Source organism: Dendrobates tinctorius, unplaced genomic scaffold (assembly GCF_039654945.1).
Source record: "Dendrobates tinctorius isolate UK_male_01 unplaced genomic scaffold, ASM3965494v1 ptg000256l, whole genome shotgun sequence".
Taxonomy (NCBI): Eukaryota; Metazoa; Chordata; class Amphibia; order Anura; family Dendrobatidae; genus Dendrobates; species Dendrobates tinctorius.
Window position 1 is genome coordinate 5,688,430 of NW_027361923.1, and position 24,508 is coordinate 5,712,937.

At 42.7% G+C, this 24,508-nt stretch overlaps 1 protein-coding gene across 5 annotated transcripts in view; it reads left to right on the forward strand.

The window, feature by feature from the left end:
- SLC36A4 (solute carrier family 36 member 4) overlaps positions 1 to 24,508 on the forward strand; it is a 231,134-nt gene that overhangs the window by 63,654 nt on the left and 142,972 nt on the right. For all 5 annotated transcript variants that reach the window (XR_012226505.1, XR_012226504.1, XR_012226506.1 and 2 more), the window contains exons 9-10: positions 10,085 to 10,254; positions 14,574 to 14,743. Coding sequence is in view for 2 of the 5 variants with exons in the window: in XM_073558390.1 (XP_073414491.1) it covers positions 10,085 to 10,254; positions 14,574 to 14,743 (340 nt within the window). In the remaining 3 variants the exon portion in view is untranslated. The remainder of the gene's footprint in view (positions 1 to 10,084; positions 10,255 to 14,573; positions 14,744 to 24,508) is intronic.

Here is a 24,508-nt window from a genome sequence, read left to right on the forward strand (position 1 = left end):
AAAAACCAGTGGCCATTGTGGAAATTCCAGGATTATTATCTTTTTTTTAAAGTAGATTGTGATGTGTATAAAGAGTGATTGGAGGGCACCGCTAATTAAGTATAATTAGAATTATTAACAGCAAGAGGTCTCACCATGGGTATGTAGTAAATATGCAAAAACAGAAGAAAAAGATCAGACCCATATGACAGGGAGCACCTCAATTGCAAGACAACAATATTGATGCATTACTGAATCAATTCTATTAAGTATCAAACACGATGTATAACAAGACAAGGTGCATACAAGAGATAAAAACATTTAAAAATGCATCCAATACATGCAAAAAAAAAGGACCTGTACATATGCCAAGCCTTCATATTATAGAGGCTATGACAAACCACACAATGTTCCCCAAAAAAGGCACAGTGAAAATGCTAGCTCCATATACGCAATTATAACCCAAAATAAGATGAACTATAGGGTTAATGAGTCCCACTCATTAACCCTATAGTTCATCTTATTTTGGGCTATAATTGCATATACAGTTGTGGCCAAAAGTATTGAAACCCCTGCAGTTTTGTCAGATAATACTCAGTTTCTTCCTGAAAATTATTGCAAACACAAATTCTTTGGTATTATTATCTTCATTTAATTTGTCTTAAATGAAAAAACACAAAAAGAATTGTCCTAAAGCCAAATTGGATATAATTCCACACCAAACATAAAAAAGAGGGTGGACAAAAGTATTGGCACTGTTCAAAAAATCATGTGATGCTTCTCTAATTTGTGTAATTAACAGCACCTGTAACTTACCTGTGGCACCTAACAGGTGTTGGCAATAACTAAATTACACTTGCAGACAGTTGACATGGATTAAAGTTGACTCAACCTCTGTCCTGTGTCCTTGTGTGTACCACATTGAGCATGGAGAAAAGAAAGAAGACCAAAGAACTGTCTGAGGACTTGAGAAACCAAATTGTGAGGAAGCATGAGCAATCTCAAGGCTACAAGTCCATCTCCAAAGACCTGAATGTTTCTGTGTCTACCGTGCGCAGTGTCATCAAGAAGTTTAAAGCCCATGGCACTGTGGCTAACCTCCCTAGATGTGGACGGAAAAGAAAAATTGACAAGAGATTTCAACGCAAGGGAAAAGGGACTGTATGGTAGGAGACCCAGGAAGACCCCACTTCTTACCCCGAGACATAAAAAAGCCAGGCTGGAGTTTGCCAAAACTTACCTGAAAAAGCCTAAAAAGTTTTGGAAGAATGTTCTCTGGTCAGATGAGACAAAAGTAGAGCTTTTTGGGCAAAGGCATCAACATAGAGTTTACAGGAGAAAAAAAGAGGCATTCAAAGAAAAAAACACGGTCCCTACAGTCAAACATGGCGGAGGTTCCCTGATGTTTTGGGGTTGCTTTGCTGCCTCTGGCACTGGACTGCTTGACTGTATGCATGGCATTATGAAGTCTGAAGACTACCAACAAATTTTGCAGCATAATGTAGGGCCTAGTGTGAGAAAGCTGGGTCTCCCTTAGAGATCATGGGTCTTGCAGCAGGACAATGACCCAAAACACACTTCAAAAAGCACTAGAAAATGGTTTGAGAGAAAGCACTGGAGACTTCTAAGGTGGCCAGCAATGAGTCCAGACCTGAATCTCATAGAACACCTGTGGAGAGATCTAAAAATGGCAGTTTGGAGAAGGCACCCTTCTAATATCAGGGACCTGGAGCAGTTTGCCAAAGAAGAATGGTCTAAAATTCCAGCAGAGCATTGTAAGAAACTCATTGATGGTTACCGGAAGCGGTTGGTCGCAGTTATTTTGGCTAAAGGTTGTGCAAGCAAGTATTAGGCAGAGGGTGCCAATACTTTTGTCTGGCCCATTTTTGGAGTTTTGTGTGAAATGATCAATGTTTTGCTTTTTGCTTCATTCTCTTTTGTGTTTTTTCATTTAAGACAAATTAAATGAAGATAATAATACCAAAGAATTTGTGTTTGCAATCATTTTCAGGAAGAAACTGAGTATTATCTGACAGAATTGCAGGGGTGTTAATACTTTTGGCCACAACTGTATGGAGCTAGCATTGTCACTGTGCCTTTTTTGGGGACCATTGTGTGGTTTGTCATGGCCTCTATATGAAGGCTTGGCATATGTACAGGTCCTTCTTTTCGCATATATTGGATATAAAAACAAAAACAAATTGTCATTGTTTTTTTTTAATTTCTTTGCTTTTACAAGTTACTTAAAATTGAAAAAAGATGACCTGGTTTTGCAGCCTGACTTCTTCTTCCAGTGTCATCCCTCGTCCCTGTGAAATGACCGCGGTGGGGCAGCTGCCATGTCTCAGCCTGGTAACACATGTCAGCAGATTGCGCTGTCGCTTGTCATTCTGGACGGGCAAAGATGAAATCAGACGTATGTGCCTCTTCTCGCGCTCCCTTCAGTCATCTGTACCCAGGAGAGACTCATGTGTGGCTTTATTGATCCTAATGGGAATGTAGTGGAGCTGAAAGTGAATCATTTCTCAGATTCCTCTGCGCAGAACCTTTCCTAACAGACATCAATTTTTATTTTTTTATGCTGCCGATGATTTCTTAGTCGTATCGTGCACTCCTGCTACTCATATTATCCTAAACAAAGAAAAAATGCAAACTGGACATAATTTCATTCAAAACCCCAAAAATAGGCTGGACAAAATTGTTGTCACCCTCAATTATAATATTTGGTTAATCATAGAATCGTAGAGTTGAAAGGGACCTCCTGGGCCATCTGGTCCAACCCCCTGCTCAAAGCAGGATTCGCTAAATCATCCCAGTCAGATGTCTGTCCAGCCTCTGTTTGAAGACTTCCATTGAAGGAGAACTCACCACCTCTCGTGGCAGCCTGTTCCACTCATTGATCACGCTGTCAAAAAGTTTTTTCTAATATCTAATCTGTGTCTCCTCCCATTCAGTTTCATCCCATTGCTTCTAGTCTTTCCTTGTGCAAATGAGAATAAAGTTGATCCTTCTACAATGTGACAGCCCTTTAGATATTTGTAGACAGCTATTAAGTCTCCTCTCAGTCTTCTCTTTTGCAAACTAAACATTCCCAAATCCTGCAACCTTTCCTCATAAGACAGGGTTTGCAGACCAGTCACCATTCTGGTCGCTCTTTTCTGAACTTGCTCCAGTTTGTTGATGTCTTTTTTTAAAATGTGGCCCCCAAAACTGGACACAGTATTCCAGATGATGTCTGACCAAAGAGGAGTAGAGGGCAATAATGACTTCACGTGATCTAGACTGTATGCTTCTGTTAATACATCCTAGAATTGCATTTGCCTTTTTTGCTGCTGCATCACACTGTTGACTCAAATTCAGTCTGTGATCTATTAGTATACCCAAGTATTTTTCACATGTGCTGTTGCTTAGCCCTATTCCTCCCATTCTGTATATGATTTTTTCATTTTTATTGCCCAGATGTAGTACTTTGCATTTTTCCCTGTTAAAAACCATTCTGTTAGTTGCTGCCCACTGCTCCAGTTTATTTATATCTTTTTGAATCCTCTCTCTCTCTTCTCCTGTATTAGCTATCCCTCCTAGCTTTGTGTCATCAGCACATTTAATCATTTTACCCTCAATTTCTTCATCTAAATCGTTGATAAAGATGTTGAACAATACAAACAAAGGGGTGCACACCCTTTGGAATAAATAACTGCAATCAGTCGCTGTTAGGGACGGCGGAGAGCACTAAATAATAAAAAATAATTAGTGCGTTCGCCGCCCGGGGTCCACCGTGCAGAAAGTGTTACACTGCTGCTAGGTAATGGCAGACGCACATAGTGGCGGTATAACTCACGCGGGTTGAACGTCACCCGGAATGCGCTGGGTGATCTCTGTTCCTTCACAAAGATGCCAAGGCGTTAAATACAAAGGCTGAGCCTGTTGACGTCACAGGACTAAGTGGAATGCACGCACGGTATATGGTCACAGGATTTGGGGCCAAGACACAGGGTCCACGTCCCTCTAGACCTACCATGCGTGCGGCGTCGCAACCGCGGACGCCAAGGAATACTGCTGACTGTAGCGTGGCGACAGACACTGCTGCTATACGACAATGCCTGGTAGCAGGTACACTGTCGGACGCTAGCACTGTGGAGGATGAGTATTGTGGCCTGTAGCTTGCCACTGGCTGGCGCTGACTCCAACACTACTTCCCTATCCACACACGTAATATCAGTGGGAGGGGATTCTTAATGAGTAATTTGCTAGTCCATACATCCATCATCATTCACACAGTTAGCAACTAGAGTCTATACTAGCGCATGGCTAAGCGGACATGCGAACCTTTTATAGCCAGGACCTTCCGGAAGCTTCCAGATCACTGAGATGGACCAATCAGATCTGGAGAAGGACCTGTGCATGTGGCTCCCGATCTCCAGTGGGAGATCGTCTCGTGAGCATGCTCAGTGGAGAGACAGAAGTACTTAGCCTCTGGAGCGGTTTGCTGCTGAGCGGCCTGCATTGCTATTGCTCGCCCAAAGGTGGCAGCAACAGCCAGGCCTACAGAGCCGGTCTGGGCAGAGCATCAGGAACGACGGGGCTGCTGAGTAAGCTCCTCTGCGGTTAATGGAGAATGGGAGACCGCAGAATGCGAGGCTCTGGATTCCTGCTGTGCCGCTGCAGGAACCCGATGCCTAACAGTCGCTTGCTATAACCATCCACAAGCTTCTTACACCTCTCAACTAGAAGTTCGGGCCATCCTTCTTTTGCAAACTGCTCCAGGTCTCTCATACTTGAAGGCGCCTTCTCCCAACAGCAATTTTACGATCTCTCCACAGGTGTTCATTTGAAATTAGATCTGGACTCATTGCTGCCACTTCAGAACCCTCCAGTGTTTTGTTTCCATCCATTTCTGGGTGCTTCATGAAGTATGTTTAGGGTTATTGTACTGCTGGAAGACTTGTGACTTAGAACGACAACCCAACTTTTTGACACTGGGCACTACATTGTGACCCAAAATCTTTTACAAGGCATCTTGAAATATGAAGATTATCACACAGTCAATGAACCCAGTACCAGAGGCCACAAAACCCCAAAACATCTTTAACTTCCACCATATTTGACTGTAGGTGCTGTTTTTTTTTCTTTGTAGGCCTCATTCCATTTTTGGGAAACAGTAGACTGTTGTGCTCTACCATAAAGCTCTACATCTGTCCACAAAACGCTTTCCCAGAAGAATCTTGGCTTACTTGCGTACATAAGCGCAGTCCACAGGGTATGGCATGGCTCTGCAAAATGGAATGATAGCCTTCCTTATTCAAAATCCCTCTTACCTACAAATCTCCCACTTTACCAGCACCAAAGCAACCCCAGACCATCACATTACCTCCATCATGCTTGACAGATGGTGTCAGGCACTCTCCCAGCATCCTTTCAGTTGTTCTGCATCTCACAAATGTTCTTATGTGTGATCCAAACACCTCAAACTTGGATTCGTCTGTCCATAACACTTTTTTCCAATCTTCCTCTGTCCATTATCTGTGTTCTTTTGCCCATATTAATCTTTTCCTTTTATTAGCCAGTCTAAGATATGGCTTTTTCTTTGCCACTCTGCCCTGAAGGCCAGCACCCCGGTGTCACCTGTTCACTGTAGACGTGGACACTGGCGTTTTGGTTGTGCTATATAATGAAGCTGCCAGTTGAGGACCTGTGAGGCGTCGATTTCTCAAACTGCAGACTCTAATGTACTTGTCTTTTTGTTCAGTTGTGCAGCGGAGCCTCCCACTTCTCTTTCTACTCTGGTTAGATCCTGTTTGTGCTCTCCTCTGCACCCGGTCATATCCCGGCTGTGTCGCCGCTGACCTCCGTCGGCAGATCAGTAGCTAGTGCCGCAGATCTCCAGATAGTAGCGGCGGCATGCTTCATTTGCATGCCATGCCAATTTGCGGCCAGACTGCACCTGTCGCTGATTGGTCGCGGCCGGCCATCTGCGACCACTCAGCGACGCGGGATTTCCGTTACAGACAGAATTAGACGATTATGAAGTAGATGGAAGAAGCAGAAGATGACTGTCAATCTTCTTCGGTCTGAGGCTTCATGCATGATCTCGCATCGTGGGGTAAGGATGATTCTGAGAAAGGTCAGGAATCAGCCCAGACCTACACGGGAGGACCTGGTCAATGACCTGAAGAGAGCTGGGACCACAGTCTAAAACATTATTGTCAGTAACACACTACGTCGTCATTGATTAAAATCGTGCAGGGCACGCAAGGTCCCCCTGCTCATGCCAGCGCATGTCCATGTCTGTTTGAAGTTCGCCAATGACCACCTGGATGATCGAGAGGAGGCATGGGAGAAAGTCACGTGGTCAAATGAGACCACAATAGAACTTTTTGGTATCAACTCCACTCGCTGAGTTTGGAGGAAGAAAAAGGATGAGAACAAGAACACAGTCGCAACTGTGAAGCATGGTTGGGGTAACGTCATAATTTGGGTGTGCTTTTCTGCAAACTGCACCGTATTGAGGGGAAGATGGATGGGGTCATGTATCGCTTGAATTTGGCCAACAACCTCCTTCCCTCAATAAGAGCATTGAAGATGGGTCATGGCTGGGTCTTCCAGCATGGCAATGACCCGACACACTCACCCAGGGCAACTAAGGAGTGGCTTCGTAAGAAGCATTTCAAGGTCCTGGAGTGGCCTAGCCAGTCTCCAGACCTGAAGCCAATAGAAAATCTTTGGAGGAAGCTGAAACTCAATGATGCCCAGTGACAGCCCCGAAACCTGAAAGATCTGTAGAACATCTGTATGGAGGAGGGGGCCAAAATCCCTGCTGCAGTGTATGCAAACCTGGTCAAGAACTACAGGAAACGTCTGACCTCTGTAACTGCAAACAATGGTTTCTGTACCAAATATGAAGTTCTGTTTTTCAATTGTATCAAATACTTATTTCATGCAATAAAATGCAAATTTTGTAAAAATCATACAATGTGATTTTCTCAGTTTCATTCTTAGATTCCGGCTCTCACAGTTAAGTGTACCTACAATAAAAATTACCGACCTCTTGATTCTTTGTAGGTGGGAAAACTTGCAAACTCGTCAGTGTATGAAATACTTATTTTCCCCGCTGTACAACAGCATGTAAGGAGTTGAAGGTCCAGGATCAGAGTTATCTCTGATCCTGATCATTAGAGCCGGGGTGCCATCTGTACCTTTTGCGGTTGCCTTCATTGCACCACAATAGTGCACCGCCTGATGATAACTACTAGTGATGAGCGAGTATACTTGTTGCACCGCCTGATAACTATTAACTACCTGTTACAATGGATGGCATTAAAAATGTGCTCCATCCTATAATCCAGAAAATGTGCAGGTGCCAGATTATAGAAAGTTTGCTAGCTTACTACCACAACAAGAAAGACAGAGAAATATTTGCAGCTGATGCATATGGCTGAGTAGTACGACGTTACATTTATCATCTGTAAATCGGTGCGCTTCTCCCGGCCGGCCCCCAGCCATGGACGCTCAGTCCTCTTTAACCTCCTGATATTACAGCGCCGTGTCATTTGATAGATGATCGTCCTCCGGGGTTGATGCACATTCAGCCTTTCTTTGGAGGGATCTTTATTGAGGGAGTCTTCCAATGTGCTAAATGGCACTTTCGGCCATTATTATCATCGATGTCGTCTGATAGTTTTGCTGCGCGCCCTTCGGTCCCCCCGGTGCTATCTGCAGAACACAGCGAGAGTTTTATTCATCTGCTCGGTTTTTAGAGAGGCAGTAATTTAAGTAGCTGATATTCCTCCACTAGTATGAAACATTTACCTAAAATAATAATTACGTGACTGGCCGTGATAAAAATATATTAATGAAATATACAGTAATCACTTAATTTATTCCTTTTAAAATGGACTGTTATTTCTCACATGGTCCAGATGAGCAGATCTTAAAGGGGTTGTCTGGCCTTAGGCTACAAGTCTGCAGTCAGTTTGTGACTGCAGACTCGTGAATCCTCTCGTAATGCGCGCTGCAGCGATCTGTGCTGTTTCTCCGGCACTGGAACTAACTGGACTGCAAGTATGCAATTTGCGCACACATGGTCACATGCAGACTAGACTTCCGCGGCCCGCAAGAGACGTGAGTAAGGTCGAACAAGTCTAGTCGAAATGTGGCTGAAAGTATGGGCTGAGGAAAATCCTCATGGCACGCAGAGTGTGTAACGTGAGGACTGACAAGTCTGCCGTCACATAGAATGACTGCAGACTTGTAGCCTACTGCCAGACAACCCCTTAAGCAGTTTCTGCTTAACTGACAGCCTCTATCCTGTGTGACTTCAGGCAAAGGAGTTGTCAGTAGAGCTGGAGTGACAAAGGCTTTAGATCTACCATAGCTCTTCAGCCTCATTTGAATATTAATTCAAACACTGATATGCAGTAACCGAGGAGCAGACCGGCCATGTAAAGATATTGCTGGACTTGTCTTTGAAAGAAATACATGCGGATATGGTTAGCTTGTGGGGGGAGGGGTGTAATCCTGCTGATCATGCCAGTTTCAAAATGGCCAGTAGGACTTGGACTTCTCTTTCCTGTCTTGTAAAGATGACTTTTCATCAGTCTTTGTATGTTCTCAAACAGGATGACAATGACAGCATATACAGTAGATAACACAGGATCCACCATTCACAATAGGTGATATCAGAGTTCACCTCCTCCTCCTGTACAATGACTGATAACACCTCTATATATAGTAGATAGCATAGGATCCACCATTCACAATAGGTGATGTCACAGCTCACCTCCTCCTCCTGTACAATGACTGATAACACCTCTATATATAGTAGATTAGCACAGGATCCAACATTCACAATAAGTGATGTCACAGCTCACCTCCTCCTCCAGTACAATGACTGATAACACCTATATACAGTAGATAACACAGGATCCATCGTTCACAATAGCTGATGTCACAGCTCACCTTCTCCCCTCTCCATGATGACCTGTACTCAGATTGCAGCATGCTCAGATAACACTTCTATACATACTAGTTGGGTCTGAGTTGATCTGTTGTTGCTATTATTTATGAGAAACCAGAAGTACGAGACTAATATTGGGGCTAGGAGCCATTGTTAAAATTGCAATTTTTTAAAATAAAGAAATTAAAAAAATAAATACTCTAAATTATAAACAAACACGTTTAACATAAAGACCTGATTGACTTGAATATTTCCTTTTTCTGATGTTCTTCAATAACTGTGATCGCTTCTTCCTAAGCCCGCTCTCCTTCACCTGTGTGTTCCTTACACACTGGACCCCGTTTTCTAAGTTTGGCTTCACTGGCAACTTGTATAGAGGGAAAAACATGGTGGTCCTGTCATAGGCATCTAGGCCTCCTGTAATACATCCTACGACTTTTTCTTCGGCTTTGCAGCAGCTGCCTGGCACTAGTTACTAAAGTTGATTTTCCTATACACCAATGGGGTTGCGTTCTGCTTGTTTCTGGTGCCCATACTTGATTCAGAGCCTTTTCCGACCCGAGTGTCCTCTATGAAACGATTTATTCCCATCCTCATAAATGGGTATTTTCCGATAGAGATTGTAAATACAAACAAATTTGCAATTTACTGCTTATTAAAGTTTTCAGCCGTTCTTGAGATATTAACACTTTTTGTTTACCGTTCGTTGTCTTGGAGACCGACCACCCGCCCCGCTAGACAGCCGAACGTGTGTAGTGCTTGCAAGCTCTTTTCTCTTGCGCTTATAAATTGACCACAGTAGTTGGTGGGCGCCGTTACTTTCCAGCTTCAGCGCAAGCGCTTACAAGTTAGACAACAGCGGTGGTCGGTCTCCTAGGTAACAAGCTGTACACACAACAAAAGTGTTAATATCTCGAGACTGACCGTGAGTTTTAAAAAGCTTCAAATTGCCAAAATGTTTGTTTTTACAAGCTGTGTAAGATAATATCCGGATATATTGAAAAGGGGAGTAACCCTTTAATGTCTGTTGGGCCAGCCTGACCCTGGTGTATGCTGCATACATTAGCAGTGTATAAATAATCGATCAGTAATGCTCGCACAGACTGTCAGTGACATGACAAGTTCTTTCTTTCTTGATGCTTTCTGTTACAGGTTCTCCCCCTGGAAAACCAAATGAAAGAAAAGCGAGAATTCACCCGCGCCTTGAACATCGGCATGGCAATAGTGACAGTTTTGTATATCTCGTTGGCCACAGTGGGGTACCTGAGTTTCGGAGATAAAATCAAAGGCAGCATTACGCTAAACCTTCCTCAGGATTCCTGGTGAGTCTTCTCTGCATCTGATCTCTTAAGAAATCCTCCTGGAAGTTTTCTAGGAAAGAACATTCAAGGAGGAGCAGTATATCCGTTGCTTAGATAATGTCCTCTGATTTTTTTTTTTTTGTTATAAAATTGGAACAGTAACCAGGCTCATTATTTGGAAAGGTCAGAACCTTAAATGGAGTTTTCCTAGACTCAAACAGTCCTTGTCCTGAAACAAGAAAATATTAAGTATGTGAGAAATCTGCTTATTAGACAAGAGGGTATGTCAGCTCACTGATTTATCAGATTATACCTGTCTCCTAATTACTACAGAGAGGGGAGAGGGAGAAGTAGAGTGAGAGAGACACAGACAGATTGTGTTGCTGCTTACCCATAAGTGTTTTTCACCCCAGAATTGCATTCACATCTACACTGCTCAGTAAAATGCTTTCAGTGCTGCTGCTGCTTCTTGACATGTTCTATATAGAGAAGGGAGAGCAGGAATGCCTCATGTCTGTGTGTGAGGTGTATAACTGTGTATATCGTCCGGCCCCGATGCCCCCCCAGTGTATACCGTCCCGCACCCGTTTTCCTCCGGTGTATATCACCCGGCCCCTTTGCCACCTGGTGTATACTGTCCGGCCCCATTGACCCCCTGTGTATACCTTCCGGCCCCGTTGTCACCCGGTGTATATAGTCTGGCCCAGTTGTCCCCCGGTGTATACTTTCCAGCCCCGTTATCACCCGGTGTATTCCTTTCTGGCCTAGTTGTCTCCCCGTGTATACCTTTCGTCCCTGCTGTCCCCCCGTGTATACCGTCCGTCCCAGTTGTCCCCCGGTATATATAGTCTTGCCCAGTTGTCCCCCATTGTATACCTTCCGGCCCCGTTGTCACCCGGTGTATTCCTTTCTGGCCTAGTTGTCTCCCCGTGTATACCTTTCGTCCCCGTTGTCCCCCCGTGTATACCGTCCGTCCCAGTTGTCCCCCGGTATATATAGTCTGGCCCAGTTGTCCCCCATTGTATACCTTCCGGTTTACAAATTAGAAAAATCACGGCACTCGATGACTGAGAGGGAGGTGCACAGGTAGGATATCCAATCCACTATAGATTATAGTAAACACTTGGCACTCAAAAGGGAAAGTTGAATTTAACAGTTCCTTTATTGTACAAAGCATCCAGTTCAAAACTTCTTGAAGGTTTTCGGTTGTACAATCGACCTTCATCAGAAAAGGAAATTCACAGTTGATTTAACTGAAAGGAGCTGTAATGGAAAATGCCATATATCATTAGAGAGACAGCCGGCCTGTGTGGTAATATTCAGTACTGAATATCTGGTCTGGAATAAGAGGCGTCTGGTAAGCAGCGGATACTGAAGGTAATAACTGAGATTGAATTAGAGGATATGCCACATGTTGTGCCTAGCAGGCTTGTGTCCCTGATATGGGACTGGTACTGTTTGAGGAAGTATGTCCTGCCCAGGTATGTGTGCCACGGGAGGAGGACGCGCTGGTTAGAAAGGCACGTGAGTGCAGGGGAATAGCGCTGTGTCCGGGCCTGTGTACAGCTGCTGTAGCAGATGGTGCCAATGTATAATATTATAGTCCAGTTGCCCCCAGAGTATAACATTCGGCTCTGTTGCTACCCTTCGGTGTATGACGTCTGGCCCCATTGCTCCCCCGATGTGTAACATCCAGCCCCTTTGTCTCCCCTGCTCTCCATGGTGTATAAGATCTGGCCCCATTGCCAGACTTCCTCTGGTATAACATCAGCACGAACACTGCGTCGCCATCGGGAGCTTCATAGCCAAGCAGCTGCATGCAGCCGTACATCACCAAGCACAATGCCGAGCTTCGGATGGAGTGGTGTAAAGCCGCCTCCACTGGACTCTGAAGGAGACGTGTTCTGTGCAGTGACGGATCACACTTCTCTATTTGCGTCTGATGGAGGAGTTGGGTTTGGTTCCAAGAGAATGTTACCCGCTGAGTGTATTGTGCCCGCTGTGCCGATGGTGGAGGAGGATAATGCTATGTGCTGTTACAAGGGGGCGGCCTCGACCTCTCATCTCCAGTGAAGGGAAAACTTATTGCTTCAGCACAAGACATTGTGGACAATTGTAGCTTCAGCTTTGTGGGAACAGTTTAGGGAAAGCTCTTCTCTGTTCCCCATGACTGTGCCTAGTGCAGAAGGTCCATACAGACATGGAGGGGGAGAACATGAGCGGCTGCACAGAGCCCGGACCTCAGCCCCATCCAACACCTTTGGGATGAACTATATTGGAGATTGTGACCCCGGCCTCTCCCCAACATCAGGATCTGATCTCACAAATCCTCCTCTGGATGAAGGGGCAACAATTCCCACAGACTCCTCCAAAGTCTCATAGAAATCCTTCTCAGAAGAGCGTGAGCCGTTGTATCTGCAGAGGGTCCCACGCCAGATTAATGTCTATGGATGTGGAACGGGCGGTGATGAAAGCTCCTGGAATCACATCTGACCTGTTACAGAAACAGTTTTTAGCTGGATCATCAGGATCGGGGTGAATCCAAAATGCCAATGACCTGATCATTTCCCCGACAGACGATCTGAATATTGCTAAATCTCCTTATTTCAGGGGCTTGTAACTGGGCAGATTCTAACTCCGGAATAAAGTAAGAAGTAACTCGCACTCTAGTAATAATACAGCTGCTTCTTTTATTCCAGGATTAACGAGACTTTAAACAAAAGAAAATTAAAATTAGGAAACCATTCTATGAATCATTCTTTCATCAAAAACTATTTAAAAACACATTTTCGCCTCTCCAGGGAACCACAGACTGTTCGCTATGTTCCCCTGAAATGCCGCCGGTGCCGAGAAGTTGGCTGCAGTTGGATTAATATGTATAAATAATGCAAAGGGTGACGGCCATTGCTTCTTAGCACGACGTTCCTTAACTCTTTACTCCACTACGACGTACGGTCTTTCTGCTGGCACTCCTGAACATCCAAAAGGCTCCTAGAAAAGAGGTCTACCAATCCAGCAAATTTGGAAAGTGATGTCTCAGGGAGGCAAGGGTTGGAGCCTTTGAGGGGTCGAAGAAAGGTGTAGATGGGCTTAAAAAAGAGTTATGGCTTCCATCTGTCACTCTACAACCAGTCGGGTTGTAACAGCCAGGATCGGAGATGACCCTGATCCCAGCCATGTAACCCCTGTGATGAAAGGTTCAGTTTTAACCATAGCATCTAAGGGGGTATGACAAAGTGACTGAAACACCTATGGTATGTATACTTCCCAGAGGTGGTGGTCTATGTCTGGATGAAGTGGTAGTTCTCATGCGTGATTACCTCTCCCACTGACTGTAAATGGTGTGGGAAATACACAGGCCCACTGCCATTCCATTCGCAAGGGTATATGTAGTCTATGGGTGTCTTATTGATTCCCATTAAGTATATATTTATAGCCTATCATCTGGATAGGTGATAGATATTCATGGGATCTTTACAGCCAGTCTGTTTTTAATGTGCCAGTAATAAATTATTAATTAACGATTGATTGTAATAAAACAATATATTGTATATTAATATTAACAATAATGTTATTCATTCTTAATAATAATTTCAAATTTATGAATAATATAATAGAAACAAATGGTTATTAAAGAATAGATCATCTAAACCTTTACAAATGACTTTATTTGTGTATACAGCTCCTTTGCAGACCTGTGTGTCTCTATGGTACCGTGCAACAAACATACCCAGTGTGGTCAGATCCTATCTTCAGACTTTTCTCCCCTCAGCCCCTTCTTCTTGGCAACCTGCTAAATAAACCTAACCATGAAGTTAGGAACACATGGTTTGTCGTCTCTCACCATAGAGATGCACAGATCTGTGTTGACGCAATAGGGCTTTTTTCATTCTAAAAAAGTTTGGACAAAAAAAAAAAGTTAGCTGCAAATATCAGACGTAGCGTTAAAGAGCTAAAGTTATTAAATGTAAAAGGGACCTGTCACCAAGTTAAACGTGCCCTGTTTTTGCTCTTATGGGCCTTTTTATTTAGTGCTAACTTTACTATGTAGGTGTGGCTCATAGGGTAATTTATGCTAAGCAGCCTGAAGACACGCCCCTGAGGAGCCTGTCAGCTTAAAAAAAGTAGTATTAAGGGGAGAAGGGGGAATAAAGTAATGGCAAAACCTGGCCACTTTTGACCTGGTGACTTGTACTGTTAAAGAGCTAGACAGCCACAGAATAGCTAATTCCCTGCCAAATGTGATTTACAGAGGCCTAAATTCCACTGGCTGATAATTCAGCAGGATGTGGTAGGAGTCACTCCATTGTAATTCTGACTGTCCTCGTCCTCTCTTCCAGGCTCTATCAGCTGGTAAAGGTGCTTTACTGCTTTGGGATTTTTGTGACCTATGCAATTCAGTATTATGTTCCCGCTGAGATTATCCTGCCGCTGGTTACCTCGAGGGTGTCCAGGAATTGGAAGCTGCCCTGCGAGCTCACCGTGAGGTCGTTACTGGTCTGCGCAACCTGTGAGTACAATCGGCCCTTTATCGATGACGTCTTACAGTTTGGGAAAGGCCCAGATTTAAAGGGGTTGTTCCTTGTCCGTGTGACCTATCAGGACATCATACATAGGGTATTACACATCCACAATGGCAGGGTTTCAGGGGGTATGACGCATCTTTATTATTTCTGTGAAGGATGCGATCCAGCCTAGAGCATGGAAAAAAAATATTTTCTTTAATTTGAAAAATAATAAAGGCCTGTGTCCCCCCCCCCCCCCCATCCCCTCCACAAAAAATAATAAAAAAAGGAATTACGATATACATTTTTTTTTTTTTTATAAATTAATGCCAAAATTTCATAATAGTTAAAATAATATGTATAGCCATATACTTTATATACACATATAATATACCGTATATATTACAGAGTTCCAAAAAGTGTAAGCAAAAGAAAAAGTATAAATCAATTCTCCATTAATTCTCTTTTTCCATATTTTATGTGGGATGTGAAGATTACAAGTAGATGAAATCAAATGTTTCATGATTTCTCCTGTCAATGACATTTTATTATGATATATATATATATATATATATATATATATATATATATATAATATTTTTTTTTTTTTTTTTTTTAATTTACCGTTGGACCTTTTTTTTTTCTAATCTACCCCCCTCCCCCACCAATATTTTTTTTTTTTTTTTTCATTTTCTTTCTAAGCGTTTCCAGTGACGTGACATTCTTCTCGCTTTTGACAATTTTCATTCTATTGTGTTCTAGCATGAATTATAGAACCGGCTCTCGCACTCTATCCCACCATTCAAAGTGGGGGCTTTTTTTTTTTTTTTTATTACTATTTAAACTGTTCGAAATATGGATTCAATTATTTGCCACAAAGATACATGAAAGGGAAATCAACTTTTTTTTCTTTTTTTTACTACTTCTGAAATCAGTCTTGTGAAGTGACCCCATTCTGTCTCCTTCGTCTGATAGGCGGCTTAACAAAATATATTGTGTGAAGTCATTTGAAAACACGGATATCCCTTTTCTCCGTTGCAGAAAAATAAAAGCCCGAGGCGCGGGACTCGGGCTGATTTCTGATACCAATTTTAGTAGCGGTGTTTAACATTGTACAATTCTTACCATCTCTATAAACTGAAAAGCTGAAATGAATCTCTGTGCCAGACAGGTGCCGTAAAGGGCGGACGTTCCGGTCCTAGAATGCAGATCTTCTTCCTAGATGTGTTTTTATTCTACAACTATTATAGCTGTGGGTGGGAAAACTCAGGCCCTTTTATGGCCCTCGATGACCTTTTATCCGAACCCTGGGCTTATTCCCGGGACCGAAGTGCTTGGGCCGGCAGTTAATCCTAGTGCACAATTTTGTACGGCCCCCAAAGATGGTATAGATATCCAAATGGTACTTGGCAGAAAAAAGATCCTCACCCCTGCTGTAGGACATAATTTTGTAGTATAAATTTATAGATTGAACTTGTTATATTCAAATGTTTTATCATTGGTGCACAGTTCATGAAAGGTTAGACTGTATCTAGAACAAAAAGCTTTCCTGAATTATGTCCTGTATTATACTCCAGAGCTGGACTCACTATTCTGCTGGTGCAGTCACTGTGTACATACATTACATTACTGATCCTGAGTTACCTCCTGTATTATACTCCAGAGCTGCACTCACTATTCTGCTGGTGCAGTCACCGTGTACATACATTACTTATCCTGTACTGATCCTGAGTTACATCCTGTATTATACTCCGGAGCTGCACTCACTATTCTGCTGGTGCAGTCACCATGTACATACATTACATTACTGATCCTGAGTTACATCCTGTATTATACTCCAGAGCTGCACTCACTATTCTGCTGGTGCAGTCACCGTGTACATACATTACTTATCCTGTACTGATCCTGAGTTACATCCTGTATTATACTCCGGAGCTGCACTCACTATTCTGCTGGTGCAGTCACCATGTACATACATTACTTATCCTGTACTGATCCTGAGTTACATCCTGTATTATACTCCAGAGCTGCACTCACTATTCTGCAGGTGCAGTCACCGTGTACATACATTACTTATCCTGTACTGATCCTGAGTTACATCCTGTATTATACTCCAGAGCTGCACTCACTATCCTGCTGGTGCAGTCACTGTGTACATACATTACTTATCCTGTACTGATCCTGAGTTACATCCTGTATTATACTCCAGAGCTGCACTCACTATTCTGCTTGTGCAGTCACTGTGTACATACATTACATTACTAATCCTGAGTTACATCCTGTATTATACCCCAGAGCTGCACTCACTATTCTGCTGGTGCAGTCACTGTGTACATACATTACATTACTGATCCTGAGTTACATCCTGTATTATACCCCAGAGCTGCACTCATTATTCTGCTGGTGCAGTCACTGTGTACATACATTACATTACCGATCCTGAGTTACATCCTGTATTATACCCCAGAGCTGCACTCACTATTCTTCTGGTGCAGTCACTGTGTACATACATTACATTACTGATCCTGAGTTACATCCTGTATTATACCCCAGAGCTGCACTCACTATTCTGCTGGTGCAGTCACTGTGTACATACATTACATTACTGATCCTGAGTTACATCCTGTATTATACTCCAGAGCTGCACTCACTATTCTGCTGGTGCAGTCACTGTGTACATACATTACATTACTGATCCTGAGTTACATCCTGTATTACACCCCAGAGCTTCACTCACTATTCTGCTGATTACTAGAACAAGTTCTGACACCATAGTACTCCCCACAGAGGCCAGCTGTCCTCACATTTTCCTTTCTGCAGCAGCTGTGATGGTATGCAGAGTTTCTGTAGTAATGCAGAGTCTCAGTGGCTGTTCCATCAGACATGTCGGGCTTCGCCGTTCTCACTGTATAATGAATCATTTTTCCAGGCTGGTACCTGTGGTGTAAGAGCATGTGCAGCAGGACTGTCTCCTGATCTGACAGTTTGTTACAGTGTATCAGTGCAGGATTGTTTCCAGTCACTGACAGCAGGAAAGATCTTTGAAAAATGAATAACTGTAGAATTTTTCGTTACCATTTTTCTTTATTTTCGCTCCTTTGGTTACAGACAAAAATGTTCAAGTTTTATATCCTTTTATTAGTAGAACACTAGAGGGTGCCAAATGACACTCTGCTTTATTTACATAGGACTGACTGATTTCATCCTCACCATCAGTTCTATAAATGTCATTATCTTTATTATTGTAGAATCATAGTTAGAAGTATATTTGAGCATTTAACCCCTTAAGGACGCAGCCAATTTTGATTTTTATGCTATTTTTTTTATTCTTCCCCTTCCTCTAAGATCTGTAACCAAAATTTTCATCAAAAGATGTATGAGGGTTTTTTTGTAACGTACTAAGAAAGAGCAAAAAATAATTCGAACATTAGGAGAAATGGTGAAATAAAACCCCCCAGAATTCCACCGTGGTTTTATGGGTCTTGCTTTTACAGCAATCATTGTTTGGTAAAAATGACCCGGTAACATGAATCTTGAAATCAGATTATGGCAATACCAATGTTTATTTTTTTACCTTTCTAATAATAATATTAATAATATTACATTTAGAACTTTATTTTCCGTTGCTGGAAGCTGTGTTTTTTTTTTTCTTTATGGTGGTTAACTAGTAGGGTAAATCACTCTTGTTTTGAAAGAATGTAACTATACTGGTGTGTTTAAAAAAAATAAATAAAATCTTTTAAGACATATATATACACACACAACATATATATTCCATCAAAAAAGAAGGCAGCACACCATGCTTGAGAAAGATTCACACTTATCAAACCGAAACATTGCTGCATGGGCACATAGCCATATGGACTATTAAAAAAACCACTTTATTGAAATCCAACATGGTGTGCTGCCTTCTTTTTTGATGGACTATTTGGAGGTTTGGTATGTACCTGGAGGGCCTGCACCCAAAACTTTTTTCTATTTTTTTTTCTATTTTGTGCTGTGATGGATGGGGTTTGGTCACAGCTTTTATCCCAACATCATAACCTTTTAAAAACTCCTGCTTTGGTTCCATGGGTAGAACGCCCTGGTACTTAAAGGGAACCTGTCACCAGGTTTGGCCGATACGAGTTACGGCCGCCGCCTTTCAGGGCTTATCTGCAGCATTCTATAATGCTGTAGATAAGCCCCCTATCCGACCGGCAGGAGAAGAAAAATAACTTTCGTTATACTCACCTGCGGGTTGTTCCGATGGATGTCACAGGTTCTGGTCTGGCGCCTCCCATCTTCTTGTGTTGCCACCCTCCTGCTTGCATCATGGCTCCCCGGCATCGCACTCCTGTGCAGGCATACTTTATCTGCCCTGTTGAGGGCAGAGCAAAGTGCTGCAGTGCGCAGGCGCCGGGAAAGGTCAGAGAGGCCCAGTACCTGCGCACTGCAGTACTTCACTCTTTCCCCAACAGGGCAGAGAAGTACGCCTGCGCAGGAGCGCGATGTCGGGGAGCCATGACGCAAGCAGGAGGGTGGCATCACAAGAAGATGGGAGGCGCTGGACCCAGACCTGCGACACCCATCTGACCGGACCGCCCCCCGGTTGAGTATAATAAAACTTATTTTTCTTCTCCTGCAGGTCAGATCGGGGGGCTTATCTACAGCATTATAGAATGCTGTAGATAAGCCCTGAAAGGCGTCGGCCGTAACTCGTATCGGCCAAATCTGGTGACAGGTTCACTTTAATGACTGCCATAAGGAGCGAACGTACCTCCTGCTCCTAGCTCTGACCCCCACCCAAAAGAAATAATGCCTGATTGATGTCATCTTGAGTTTTTGATGTAAGATAATCCAGGCTGATATCATTTACATGGACACCATGAGATCTCAATAAACATAGTCGCCATAAGGTCTCTCTAAACGACTATTATCGCCTTCTAATTGTCTGCCTCTAGACTTTACATACCAAGACATCGTTCTCCTCGCTCATTCCACAACCGTTGCATCCATGCCACCTTGCCATAGTTGCATCCATGCCACCTTGCCATACCCGCTTGGGGATGACCCCAGACAAGACCACTATCAATTCAGGGAAAAAATTTTAAATTGCTAAAAATCTGTCTTCATCAGGGTAAACAGTTTGCCAAACCTAACACCAATCTCATTACCTCTCTATGGAGTACTAAAGCATTGGACTTTGAGCATTTCTGCTGATTTCAACCACCTCCGGTTGCACCTGCGACCACCGTAGGCCACGTATCTCCAATTCGTGTCTGCTGCTTGAAAACCAAGGATCCGGCCCCCTGGATGGCGTTTGACCCTTTGGGTACCTCAGAAGATGCTCAAATGTCCGATGATCCAAACCTTTGGTCTACCTATGGGATATAAATATTAGTTACCTAGAACTGGTCAAATGTATCTGGTGTAGCAGCTCGACCTCTCTCTACCTATGCTCCTCAGCTGCCCCGATGCGGAAAGAGTAATTACCATAATTTTGGGGGTCACGAACCCGCCATGGAAAGGCATCTTTTGAATATGGTGTCAAGTTTGGTTAGAGGTGAACCAGCGTCAAATTTGGTTAGAGGCGAACCACAAGAACGTTCAAAAATAACGGCGGGGCCGGTTTAATGTTAGCAAAACCATTAATCCGCTTAATTGAACGATATGGTTCTGATGTGGTTCTTATCACTATCCAAGATCCCTTGCCGGATTGGTCAGTTTTTGACCGGGCGGTTCTCAGTCTCAGCATTTTATGGTCCACAAATATGCCTTTCTTCGCCAAACCTTTTTAGTTGTGTTTTTGTTGGGGCTGTGAAATCACTAACCCTGTGATTGAAGCGCACGTCCCAATACTTTCCTCCATACAGTATTGTTATTTATATATGTGTACAGATTAGATCTGGCTTTGTATTCTTCGTTGGATTTCTAGAACAATTTACGGTAATTATTCCATCAGATCCCTTTTTTTACCGTTTTATGCCGTTAGTTGTTATCCACACTCACTAGACGGTGAGATTTCTTATATCGGAGCTTCCTACACATTTACATAACAAAGGGCCTCACTCTTTGTTCCTGTCATACATAACATACAGTTTTGTTATTTCTTCCTTTTGTGATTTATTTCCTGATGATTTTATGTATTTTCTATTCTTTGAAACTCTCACAAAGCAGAAAATTCATCGCCGATTGTTCAAGGTGAATTGTTGTCCAAGCACAGTCATAGCTACAATTCATTCCCGGCTTTCGCTGTGTTTTGACACTTAAATGATGGGTTCGCTACCGAGACATTATTGTGGTTCGGGTGAGATACTTGACAGTGGAACAAACAGAAACACCTGCACTTAAGGGGGCGCTCCTTCATTGCGGAAAGATGGAGCTCTGTGGGATTTCAAAGAAATCATAGCTTAACAAACAAGCTGGGCATGGTAAAACGGGTCTATTGAGTGGTCTCCTTCTTGCTTCCGGTTTGAGGGTCACAGCTTAAATTGCAAATCTCCACCTATTTGTGTGTAGAAAGAGTTGTTAATCAAGCCAGAGCGGACAGAAGTCAGTGGGAACCGCCCAGTGGACGCCTCTCCCTGTACCCTGACTTTTCGTCCATATTTCGTCTCTCAAATTTTGAAAAAAGACCACCTTTATTTCATGCTTCCCAATTCCTGAGTTGACTTTAACCCCTTCCAGACATAGGGCGTACTTGTACCTCTTATGTCAGGTGCTGATATATGGAGCAAGCTGAGAAGTTGAACTCATTCTATACAGAGCAGGTGGCGGCTGTGTTTTACAGCTGGCATCTCTGCTTTTAATGGCAGCAATTGGAGCTTCGCTTCGGTCACTGCTGTTAACCCCCCCTTAAAGGCTGCAGTTAATCTCTGACATTAAGGGAGTGTCATTTCATGGTCAAGTTGGCTCCCAACACCAGTATTGCTATATGTTATTACAAGATCTATGACAGTTGATCTTTTTATCTCAAATTAAAGTCACCTATGTAGGTAAAAAAAAAAAAATGTTTTAATATGAAAGAAAGAAAAAAAATATAAAAACAAAAGATAATCAAAAATGTTTAAATCATTCCCGCATAGATAATAAAATGTTGATGCCTCCACATCCATAAAAGTCCAAGCTGTTAAAATATAAAATTATTTAACTTGTATGGTAAGCACCATAAAGCAAAAAATAAAAAAGTAATCAAAAAATGCGTCAATATGTTAAAAACAATAAAAATGTTTTTGGTCCCCTATACCAATAAACAACTACAGATTACTATAAAAAGAAAGATCAAAACAGAAAAAGCAGGCACTCACATGGCTCCATCATTGGAAAAATAATTCCCAAAATCGCAGTGTGGTGTTATAATAGTGTACACACACATTTATTAATTTGTGCCAATATAACTTCTTGTTAAATATATCCCATACCCCCCAATTAACCCTCTCTTACCTCCAAATGATGCTTCTTCAGGCTAAGTGTACCCTTCAGTTACCATTGGATCTGACCAGGTCAGGATTACGGTATCTTCTGCCATATGCATCAACATAGCGACGTTTGCAGTTTGACTTCACTGGTCTCTCATTACCAGGCATCAGACACAGCTCAGTCTTGCTGCCGTCTGCTCTGCTGAGTTTAGTTATTACAAGCTATGTTGTGGAGGCGTACAGGGTTATTGAGCTCAGCTGCAAACCAGCTAGCAATTATGATGTAAAACCACACTGTCTGCTATACCGATGTAGATGGCAGAAGATACATCCTGGCTGGCAGAGTACTGTACAGGAGGAGACCGTGCACTGAGCAACTGTGTGAATTCTATACTACTTTGAGCTTGATGATATGCAAAATATCAGAGGTGGATGCAGCTGAGTCAAGAACTTAGAATGGTGGGGCTAGTCACACAGGAGAGGGAGGGTTGTGCGGCACTAAGAAGAAGTAGGGTGCTGCTCAATAATGTACTTTTAGCAGTATACAAATAGGAATTGAAGGTGGTTGCAAATATAGATGAATAATAAACAAATGTACAAGTGATAAACTTTATGTTGGGCTTAATCTGTATATTAACAAGTATGCATTTACTGTGGTTTATGAAAAGTAATGCAACTGTGGGAGTAACCCTTTGAAATGTTATGGGTCGCAGAAAACAAATAAAAAAAAAAAAATATATATGCAAGTTTGTCATCTCCGTTCTGACTTGAAGAAGCGAATCTTATCCCCAGTATTATCATAACCAATCATTACTGCAGAAAGAATGCTGGGAGTAGGACTGGTGTGATGTCTCCTCGTGAAGTTCTCTTCATGGTTCTGCCCATGTGGAAGTCTATAATGCTTTGGGATTGCATTTAAATAGCCCATCAGTGAAAATCTTTCTCTGTGCTTCACGTTTTATGTCAAATCTGGATAAAGGCACAATAATGTATTCCTTGTGTATGGGCTACAGAGGTGTTTACACTGTGTTCCAAATTATTATGCAAACCATATTTCCTCATATTTTCTCTACATTATCTATATAAATTGCAGTCATTGTTATTTTCCAGTCATCTAATATTCTAGTATAATTGCAATGTTTTTGAACAAACTGCCTATGAAAACAGTATATTTTTAAAAATAAGAAACACTCAAAATGCATGTTCCAAATTATTATGCACAGCAGAGTTTTCAACCTTTTTATTTTGAACAAAGAAATGGTGAATTGTGAAATTATAAGCATTATCAGCTTATTACAAAATGAAATCAAACAGTTTTCAACTCAAAACTTTATTCTAGGTGATGTTACATTTGCACATAGGACCCCTTGTTGGAAAGAAGCTTCTGAACGCTCTCGTCCATTGAATTTGTCAGTTTTTGGATGGTTTGTGCTTCAATTGTTTTGCATGTGGACAGAATACCCTCTCAGAGCTGTTGCTTAGATGTGAACTGCCTCCCGCCATCATAGACACTCCTTTTGATGATGCTCCAGAGGTTCTCAATGGGGTTGAGGTCAGGGGAAGATGGTGGCCACACCATAAGTTTGTCCTCTTTTATGCCCATAGCAGCCAGAGATGCAGATGTGTTATTTGCAGCATGAGACGGTGCATTATCATGCATGAAGATGATCTTGCTGTGGAAAGCACGGTTCTTCCTCTTTAACCATGGCAGGAAGTGCTGTTTTAGAAACTCCACATAGATTATGGAGTTCATCTTTACCCCTTCAGGGATCCTAAAGGAGCCGACAATCTCTCTCCCCATGATTCCAGTCCAAAACATTACCTCCTTGTTGGCGCCTTAGCTGTGTTTTCATGGGTTGTCCATCAACCATCCATCCTCCACTCCATCCATCTGGACCATCGAGCGTTGCACGGCACTCATCGGTGAACAAAATAGTTTGGAAGTCAGTCTTCATGTCTCGTTTGGCCCACTGGAGCCGTTTCTGCTTGTGTGCAGTGGATGGAGGTGGTCGAGTGGATGGCTTACGCACAGCTGCAAACCTCTGAAGGACCCTCCATCTTGTTGTTCGGGGGACTTTGGAGGCACCAGCAGCTTCAAAAACTTGTCTGCTGCTGTGACAAGACATTTTTGCAGCTGCTCTTTTAACCTGACGCAATTGCCTGTTGGAAAGAGTCCTCGATTTTTCCTTATCAGCACGCACACGTGTGTGCTGGGAATCAGCTACATACTTCTTGATTGTGCGATGATCACGATGAAGTGTCTTGGCAATGTTGATTGTAGTCATGCCTTGACCTAAATACTCCACAATTTGTTGCTTCTCAGCAGCCGACACATCCTTTTTCTTTCCTATTTTGGCAAAAAATGTTGGC